We start from the raw sequence: 9,906 nt of genomic DNA, 5'->3' as shown, positions 1-9,906 counted from the left end.
TCGCAGACTATTTTCAAAATCGATTAATCAGTATTAGTAATTCTTTTAAGAAAAATCAATAGAACCTCTTAATTTAGCTTAGTTAAATGTGACTTTTTTCCAGTTTCTTCTCCTCTGCGTCAGAGAACTGAATATCTTTGAATTGTGGACAGAACAAGACGTCAGGACTTTCGGAAACACTGATCCACGTTTTTCACTATTTCTGGACATCATAGAGACCAAACAAAGAATTGATTGACAGATTAATAGACAATGAAAATAATTGTAAGTTAGCCCCTAGACTTCACCTCCTGAGCCTCGTGTGTGTTCATATAAATGATGCCATGAAAACACTTTGGTTAAGACTCGGTAAAGGTTGTGGTTTTGATGAAATATGATGAATGATATTGATGATATTGATGAATAACAGGTAACACTTTTTCAGTAACAGCATAAGAGCAGCTTAAATCACACAAGTAGAACTTTGTTGTTAAAAGTAGCTTAGATGTGAACCACCAACTGATAAAGTGTGTTATTACCTGTTTGATGTGCATCCCCACTGCCTTTCTGCTTTGGTCTCGATGGCTCATTAACATAATCAGATACCTCCATTTGCTGCATCATCTGCGTCTGCTTGATATTTGGTGTGAAGTCAAGTTCAGCGTGGTCTGAGCAGTGAACTGTTTACTTTTTTAGTCCCTGTCTTTGTCAAGAGTGAGAGCTCAAAAACCCATTACTTCACAGTTCACAGATTGAGTAGGAAGTCACATAGAGGAAGAAACTAGTTGACTCATACTGATGTCCGTTCCATGAAACAATGTGCTCTCAAAACATTACTTCATCTCCATTTAACGTTTGTACATGCTATATCTAGTTTTTTATTCATGCCCTTATGGAAAAAAGTATAACAGGGTAATGAATAGAAACGAGCCCAATCCTCTTTGTTACTGTTTGTACTGTGTATTGAACAGTCAGTGATACATTGGGATGGGAGAATGGGCCTGCCTCTATAGGTTAGGATGCTCTCCTGTTGTTTTTTTACTTCATTTTCATATTTGTTTAAATAAAGTAGTGGGCAGCTTAATAAGTGGTCCAGAATAAAACAATTAAATTCGCCAGCCGGGGCCATGGGTACAGCTGTTCTTCCTGGGGTCCACCTAAAGCTTGTGCAGCTCTAGCCAAATTAGTTTTGATACATACAGTATTTATGTATGTTATCTGGCAAGTTCCCATAGTTTAAGCTGGTTAATGCCCTATCCATTGTCAGGTATTTATGAACTTCAGCGGAGGCAACCTCCCTCCTCCCCACCGTTGTTTCTGATTTTACACAATTACAATCAAGCAAAACCACTGTGTGTAGATGAATACAGTGTTTTTAAGATCTAACAGTTCCTCTAATGGGGGAGCTACAAATGTCTACGTTACTGCCAGTTAGTTGAGTAATAAAGGAACTGAAAAATGAGGAAGAAGAGTTACTATGTACACAGAGAGTTACATAAAAAAGAATGTGATCAGAGATCAGCATCATTTAAAGAAAACACTTTGACTAACACCTTCATCAGTCTCCAGAGGCTAAAGTATGAAGATGGTTTACCAGGGAGAGGATCGTGTATATGGAAACGTCCCTCATGCCTCAGCCAGGAGTGAAGACAGGAAAGTGGCTGCTGCAGAAGCCGGTGAGGAAGAAATTCACATGATTTCACCTTCATAAGGTTCAGTTTTAAAATGCAAAAATGTTAAGGATGTTAGATAAAATGTCATTACCAGGGCCTAACCATGGAATGAATACTTGTACATGGTGCTACATGCCATTTTGAGCATGTTAAGAGGCTAAAAACAAGTTTAAAACCTGCCCTTTTTAAGCCTGTTGGGTGCTAACTCTAGCCGGAGGATATCACAGTGTAGACTGCATCGATTGTTTTCATTGATCTCTAAAAATAAAAATAAAAAATAGAGCTACGTGTTGAAATCACCCGGAATTCTCCGTTAATCCAAGTTAAGGCTACCAACCGTGCATACAGACACACACAACTCATTCATTTACAGCATTAGAGCTAATGAAAGAACCCAGCTGCTTTCAGCAAAACAAATTACAAAGTTATAGGGCAATTGTACCTTCTTTATGTGCTGGTTTTGACAGACTTAGATTATTATTCTAAGTGTCTGACAAGATTATGGAAAGGATTCCTTAGGTGGTGGACCTTTCTGTTAAAGTGTAAGATCATTTTATAAACATAAAAACATCCATGAAATTGCGTTCGCTAATCCAAAATAAAGCAACCATGTAAATACAGACTGGTTTCTGATCTTTTAAAGAGGTTTTGTTGTCAGACATTTATGGTGTTTTTCCACTGCTAGTACCAGGTCCACTCGTCTCGGCTCAACCGCGGTTCCCCGAGTATCTCCTCATGCGTGAGCCAGAGCTCCCAAACTCAAAGTTTGACATGTATGAAGTACAGAAGATAATACACTTAGTTGTATCTTCATTCAAATTAATAAAGTTTTGAGAAAGCCGCAGCTTAATATAATTAATACAAATAAGCACAGAGTTTAGTGTGACGTGTCATAAGGGTTCATAGGCAAATCCATTTGCAAATCATTAAAAAAACTAAAATGATAGGTTACACTTGCACATAAAAAAGCCTAACGCAAAATACATAAGGAAAACAGGATGGGGCCAAGAATTGAGCCCTGAGGTACCCTGCAAGAAAGAGTAGCAGTTGACGTGGATAGTTCACCAATCATGACAGAGATGTTCCTATTTGTTAATTGGAGCTGTACTATTTAAGTGCTGAGCCTTGGATGCATATTCAATGCTCAAAGTGAGAGAGAAGAACTGCCATGTCCACTGTATCAAAAGTCTGTGAGGTCCAAAAGCATTACTAAAGCAATATTTCAACATTGCAAATTTAGTGCTGTGAGGTAATCTGAAACAAGATTGAGATTTGTGTGTGTGTGTGTGTTCTACAAACAGGTATTAAACAGTACAGGCTTGCTGTTGTGATTCTTGGGATCCTGTGTGTGATACAAGCTGCTGTAATCATTTTCCTTCTTCATTCACTCCGTGAGTATTCTAAACTTGTTAATAATTTAGCATTTCACTTCTATAACAGTAAAGTTAAAACAGAAACCAGCTCAAATTAAATTGATAATCATATCATGTCATAATCATAATGAAAAAATACATTTTAAGGGTCCCATGGCATGAAAATGTCACATTTTTTTTAACATTGCTATGCGTAATTGTACCCCCCCCCCCCCCCCCCCCCCTCCTCAAAAGCTACAGACTCAGAAATGGCACATGCTAAAGAAAACTCGTTGTGGGAGTGGCTCTAGTGGCTGAAATACTGCACCAAGGCTGAATTTGGGGAAATAGACCTCAGATACAGTATTAGGGGACCACTAAGGTCTATATAAAAGAGACTTCAGATGCAGTACTAGGGGACCACTAAGGTCTATATAAAAGATACTTCAGATACTACCTCGGCTCTGTATTTCTTGGGGAATTCAAACTACCATTAATCTGATTTTGTTGTAATAATGATAACCTCTCCTCTCGTAATGACAGTTTCAGAGAGACGCGAGTCCAAGAGAACCAACTTTGGTAAGTACTATGATGAAACTACTCCACTAATCAGGGTTTAGATCTTAAGGGGTGTCCAGCAAGTCCATGCAAGGTAAATAAAGGTGTTATGTGTGTTAAATATAATATAAACATCCCACTTAAATCCAGGCAGTGAGGACTGATGAGAGGATTTCTCAGGCAGAACTCAATACTAAAGTGACAAACAAGAGCAGAAAAGAGTTAAAAGAGGAGTGGATAACAGGGACTTTAATTCATCATGTGAACAGATACATTACTCTAAATCAATATTAATGCTGCTCTGTGTCTGTTTCATATCTAAAAAGGAAATTGTTTTGCCAATGACAATTTCACAAAGTCATATTGTGTGTGGATTATCATGTTCCAGAAGCTTTCCGCCCCCAAGTGGCCAGAAAAGGAATAAAGAGAAATTTATATATTATAATATATTTGTCAGCCAGTACACTTTAAGTAGAGCACAAATTAGATCCCAGCACACTAGATGACATAGAGTCTTATTAGAAGCTGTAAAAGTGAATGAACTATGTAATTGGTGTGGAAATACCTCTATAGTCAAGGACTTGGCATTTACTTTAGGACCGATTGCCTGGGATTTGCCACTACTTCATGACAACATTTGCCTTTATATACTACTGTATGAGGCGTTTTCTTTTTCTGGGTGCAAATTTTTTACTAAAACAAGTTTCGAGGATTTAGCAGAGACACATTCACTGCCTCCAGAGCTCAGCGCCACTCAAGACGATTGTGATTGGTTAAAGAAATGCAAACAACCCCCGACCGTGTATTATCCTGTGTGTAGTGTATTTGTGGAGGGGCCGGACCTTCCTACACACCTGTGTAGTTATAGGTCTGGCAATGTGAGCCTAGGATTGAGATGATAATCCACTGTTGGTGGTTTGAGTTGATCAGATCCCTTTAAACTATGACGTGCAACTGGCTACCATGCAGATTAAATTATGATATATTTGATACACTTGTAGTTCATTTACTATGCAGTAACATTCAATTCAGCAAATCAGCAGTTTCTGATTCAGTTTCTACATTTGTGGAGAGGAAGAGATTCAAAATTACATCATCTCAGGGTCACTAGTGATCACTGATGCAGTTCGAAGAGAGTTAATGATACGGTATTAGATAGGGCTGGGCATTACATCAATATTTTATTGATATCATTACATGAGACTAGATTTCATCTTAAATTTAGGTTATTGTAAAATGATATGAGTGGTGTCTTTTCCTGGTTTTAAAGGCGGACTCACAGTAAAGTGATGTCCTTACCTGAACTTACCACACTGTTCCAGCTGTTCTGGTTTTTGCCCTATTTACACTATCAAGTGCAACGCGGATTAACTAACAAAGCCTTTTTTTATAAATTTAGATTCCTTAATGAATAGTAATAAGTTGCTACATTGTAATCCACACTTCTTATTTCCAGCAGTCCCATTCATCAGTTTCTGATATCTATCTATCTGTTATCTAAAGAGAACTTGTGCTACTCTAACATTTGTAGAGAATTCTGTTTCAGATGTTGAGGCTGGTTTCAATAACCTGACTGAGGAGAGAGATGACCTGAAGATGAAGCTGAATAACTTAGGTAAGTGTGATGAATAATTCAATAATCAGAGTTTAAAAGTCTAATAATGGATAAATGCCTGTGATTATTTTACATGTAAAGTTCCAGTAAACATTAATCCACCAGAAATAGAAGAAAGAGACAGACATAGGAGTGTTAATAAAGCGAGGCCAACCTATGACCAGTGGGTTGAAGCACTGACCAGGAGAAGAGCTCCTGAATGCTGGGACCCGCTGTTTATGTGGACCTCCCACCCCCTACCGCATAAATATTAAAACAGCCCGCCCCTGATACATTTCTGACGGGTCTGAAAAACACTGGCATGACAGCTTGGACACAAATTCAATTCAAATTCAAAGTGACACATGTATTAGTCTGTAGTTTGTACACATATACATATTTTTCTTTAGTGTATTTCCATCTATGGACACAGTTGTGAGTCTGACATGAATAATTAGATTATGAAATAAAACGTTAAATTGGAAAAAGATTTGATTCACACTTTGTCTACCTAAGTGGGTCTGAACGTATGGGAAACTGATGTATGAAAATATTATTTTATGATCACTTCTGTGTTACGTTGATGTTTTACTGGGAAGAAGACGGACATACAACACGTAAATAGAGTTCCTGTTTGGAGTGAATGAGACACAACATAATCATCATGTTGCTGTCTGTTCCAAACTCCGATAACTCAACAGCACATTACAGAGCGGGCTTCTCAGTATCACCATGCAGTCAATCTCAAGAGATGTAGTCCGTCACAAACATCCTTCTGCATTTCTAATATGTCAACAATATTCTTCCTTGTCCATTCTTCCAATACTAAGTTATAGCATATGTCCAAAAGGAAGAAGACGATGAGCTACAGAATGAATAGTGCAATAGATTTAGATTTAGATGTAAACTGTTTTGCTCACATATGATTCATAATTCTGGCCTCATGCAACATTTATGCCTACTGTCACATTTACATTTGTTTTCACTAAGCTCAAGGACGATGGGAGTATTTCAGCGGTAGTTTCTACCACATTTCTTCAATCGAGAAACCCTGGCAAGGAAGTAGAGATGACTGTCTTGAAAAGGGTGCAGACCTGGTGATTATCAACAGCAAAGAGGAAGAGGTACGTGTGTGTGTGTGTGTGTGTGTTTTGTCAGACATATTTTAGAATAAAGAATACAATTGTTGAATGAACGTTAACGTCAACACGGTGGCTGATACATAGAAATTAGTTCAATAAGTGTGAATGTTGTAAAGATTCTGTTATATTGTTTAAAGTTTGTGACTCTTTTAAAACAAGGATTTCATAAGAAAATTCCAGAAGGTCATGTGGATTGGCCTGACTGACTCAGAGACAGAGGGGACGTGGAAATGGGTGGACGGGACTCCACTGAATGAAAGGTTCACACATTTTTTCCATTTGGTCCATTCAATCTAAATCTCTATCTTGTGCTTCTTGGGTTGTGTTCTCTGATCAAATTTTTTTTTTTCAGCTATTGGGCTACTAATGAGCCTAACGGTAGAGAAACGGAGAACTGTGGTAACACATTTCATTATGCTATGGAAAACAGCTTGAATGATTCCCCCTGTTACATATCACACTCTTGGGTCTGTGAAAGGAAAGTCTGTCCATTTCTCTCCATCAAAACCCACCAGACAGAAAACTAACGATGATAAATATATTGCTGATACAATTTAAATCTTCACAAAAGCAACCTGAATGTGCTCATGTAGACACATCATTTCGAGTAAAAACAGCATTTTAGGATTTGCCAGCTCGGTGTGTGATAATCTGGAGCCTGGTTCTTTGCTCTGCAGTAAAGGGACCTGTTAACATCTAGAAACAAATGTCCAACCAGTTCACTGCTCTGGCTGAAAAGAAAGAGGAAAAAAATACATATGTAGTACATGCTTTGATTTATTGCTCGCTGAATGAATGTATAAATGTTTATGGGGGGGGGGGGGGGGGGATATGTGTGCGTCTGGCCACATCACGGGGGGTGTAGTCCCGTCTCATTGGTTTATCTATGACCTGTTTTCTTTGTCATTATGTTGTGAAGGCAGCCTCTTTAACACATCTCAAGGAACGGTTAAAAGGAGGGATGTGGAGGAAAGAACGGGGGCTGTTAATTCAAGAGAATGTCTTTTCTAGAAAACGTGTAATTTGTTTGTTTATTTTCTATTTTCACTTTGATTTATGGACATATATCATATGGACACATGGATTTATAATTTTTTGTTATTATTACATGTCTGATCCATCAAGATGTTATTTTAGTATCTTATATATCCTATTTCATTATTTAGTCACTGTTGCACACTTAAAAGAGACTCTATATTCTCTATTGCAACTTTATTTTGCCAGTTCTGTTGGAATTATCTTTTTACACAAAGCAACACATCCTCTAACATCAACGATATAGCCCACGTTGCCGGCGCTGGCTCATAACATCATCATACCTGAACTTCAAATCTCAGTAACATAAATCAGAATAATATCCAGAATATCGAATAAAAATCCAACCTTTTAAGGACACCAATTTTCTTTGTGAATGAATAATGTATTGTAAATACATAAATGTTATTTCTTAAAATACAAGGGGCATAAGTATACACCGCCCCTATTTTAAATTCCCATAGAGGCAGGCAGATTTTTATTATTAAAGGCAAGTTATCTCATGGATCAGGAAACTATGCATCCTGATGAAGTTCCCTTGGCCTTTGGATTTAAAATACCCCCTCCCACCACATCATCACATACCCTTCACCATACATAGAGACCGGCTACTAGTCTAACTGAAATAAAACCATCATCATCAACTATCAGCGTAAGCTGATGGAGCGCCTCGCTCTTAGCAAAATCAGCAGATTCCTTCTAATCAGATTATGTGTTCATCTCTTACTCGCCCAATTGTAAAATGTATTACAATGATTTTCTACTGAAAGGGATTAGGTTTTTTATAATAATCAATTTATTAACAATAAATGTTGTTGTTTTGTTTATTTAATCATGGTTGTAGTTATTTGTCCTTTTGCTAGGGGGTGCTGCATCACCCTCCACACCCCTAGTTCCCGCCGCCATGTTCATTGCTGTTGATAATCACCAGGTCTGCACCCTTTTGAAGACGGTCATCTCTACTCTCTAGCCAGGTTTTAGTGACAGAAGAAATGTGGTAGTCTAAAATGATCTGTTGGTTCCTCTTCATCTAAAACTAGAGCTTGAGGATATGGAGAAAATCAAATATCACAATTTTTTTGACCAAATACCTCAATATTGATATTGCAGCAAGATTTTTGTACTTTCACAAAATATTTACACATTGAGAGTTTTGATAAATAATCATCAGTGAGAAGTATTTGAAGAGTAAGGCTAAAACCAGAACAGCTGGAACAGTGTGGTAAGTTCAGGTAAGGACATCACTTTACTGTAAGGCCGCCTTTAAAACCAGGAAAAGACTCCACTCATACCAATTTACATAACCTAAATCTAAGATGATATGTAGTGTCATATATGATATCAATAAAATATTGATGTATTGCCCAGCCCTATCTAATACCGTATCATTAGCTCTCTTCCAACTGCATCAGTGATCACTAGTGATCCTCTGTCTATTAAACACACACATGACAGTTCCACATATGTGGAACACCAAATAAATTATCAATCATACACACTACGCAGGAAACTGGTCAACCTGGTCACCAACATGGACCTTGCAAAGACTAATTCTAACTAAAGACCATAATATACAGTAAACAAAAAGAGATGAAAGTTGAGTACAGTAGGCTGTATAACTCCACCTTGGATTAACATTTTACAGATCACAGTGTTGACTCCACAAAAAACATACAATCAGTAAAACTGGCTTACAACTCAAATGAACCAAATTGTACAACAAATCTCAACTTATGTTTTTAATTTCCACTGCACCATTTCACTCACAGCTTAAGCTCTTGTGTTTGCTCATTTTATTAAGTATGATAGAAGGATGCATGTTGCATTTCTGTTTATAAATGTCAGATCAAGATCGCTTTACCTGTAGGAAGTGGTGAGATAGAGAGGTACAAGTTTGTAGTGTTGGCTCTGTGATGTTCTCATGCTTTTGAATGCAGTAAATTCATTATGGTTTACTTTCTTCCACATTGTGTTAGCAACACGCATGACTCTGAATAATAGTTTTGAAATCTTCTCTTCCTATTTCTGCTTGCCTTAGTTATGAAAAATGACCATGGCTGGAGACAGATAAGGGAAGAAAAAGCAGTAGTCCTAAAGACCAGACAAAAACAGTTTTTTCACTTTCACAACTGATAACCATCATTTAAAATAACCATTTAAAAGGATCAGACAGCCAGTCCCAGTTTTGACAGGAGTATCTAAGATCTCTTAGAGAAGACATTCTGCATCTCAACACCCGCACATATTGTTGTGATGTGTATCTAAATCCCCCTCAAAGCCATGTGTGTTTTGGTTCACTTTAATGACTTAATGTAGACACTAAAACAACCCTTTTGAACCATGCGCCCGGCGGACACCATCAAACTAGCAAACTAGCTTAAAATGCCCAAAAACATCATCTTAACGAGTGTTACTTCATCACTTGATGGTGAGGGGCCGTTGGCACGCATCTTTTTGGAAAAGTGCATTTTTCACATGATTACTTTTGATAAAGATAACCACACAGGTACAGACTGAACTGAGATCCATTTTTACCAGGTCTGTTCATATATCCTTCACTTTTTTGGTACCCT

The 9,906-nt window shown here is 37.6% G+C and overlaps 1 protein-coding gene across 2 annotated transcripts in view; it reads left to right on the top strand.

Moving 5' to 3' along the window:
• Positions 1 to 1,425: 1,425 nt before the first annotated feature.
• The window catches only part of LOC117948770 (CD209 antigen-like protein E), a 15,354-nt gene continuing 6,873 nt past the window's right edge, over positions 1,426 to 9,906 (top strand). Inside the window, exons 1-7 of one of the 2 annotated variants that reach the window (XM_034878629.1) lie at positions 1,426 to 1,655; positions 2,954 to 3,043; positions 3,548 to 3,583; positions 5,109 to 5,177; positions 6,147 to 6,280; positions 6,458 to 6,558; positions 6,651 to 7,036. In XM_034878629.1, the coding sequence (XP_034734520.1) occupies positions 1,559 to 1,655; positions 2,954 to 3,043; positions 3,548 to 3,583; positions 5,109 to 5,177; positions 6,147 to 6,280; positions 6,458 to 6,558; positions 6,651 to 6,825 (702 nt within the window). In that variant the 5' untranslated portion in view covers positions 1,426 to 1,558 and the 3' untranslated portion in view covers positions 6,826 to 7,036. Of the gene's footprint in view, positions 1,656 to 2,953; positions 3,044 to 3,547; positions 3,584 to 5,108; positions 5,178 to 6,146; positions 6,281 to 6,457; positions 6,559 to 6,650; positions 7,037 to 9,906 lie in introns of those variants that run through there. The other variant, XM_034878630.1, reaches the window with a different exon arrangement.

This window comes from Etheostoma cragini, chromosome 8, assembly GCF_013103735.1.
Source record: "Etheostoma cragini isolate CJK2018 chromosome 8, CSU_Ecrag_1.0, whole genome shotgun sequence".
Classification (NCBI taxonomy): domain Eukaryota; kingdom Metazoa; phylum Chordata; class Actinopteri; order Perciformes; family Percidae; genus Etheostoma; species Etheostoma cragini.
This window is presented reverse-complemented; position numbering and strand designations above follow the sequence as displayed.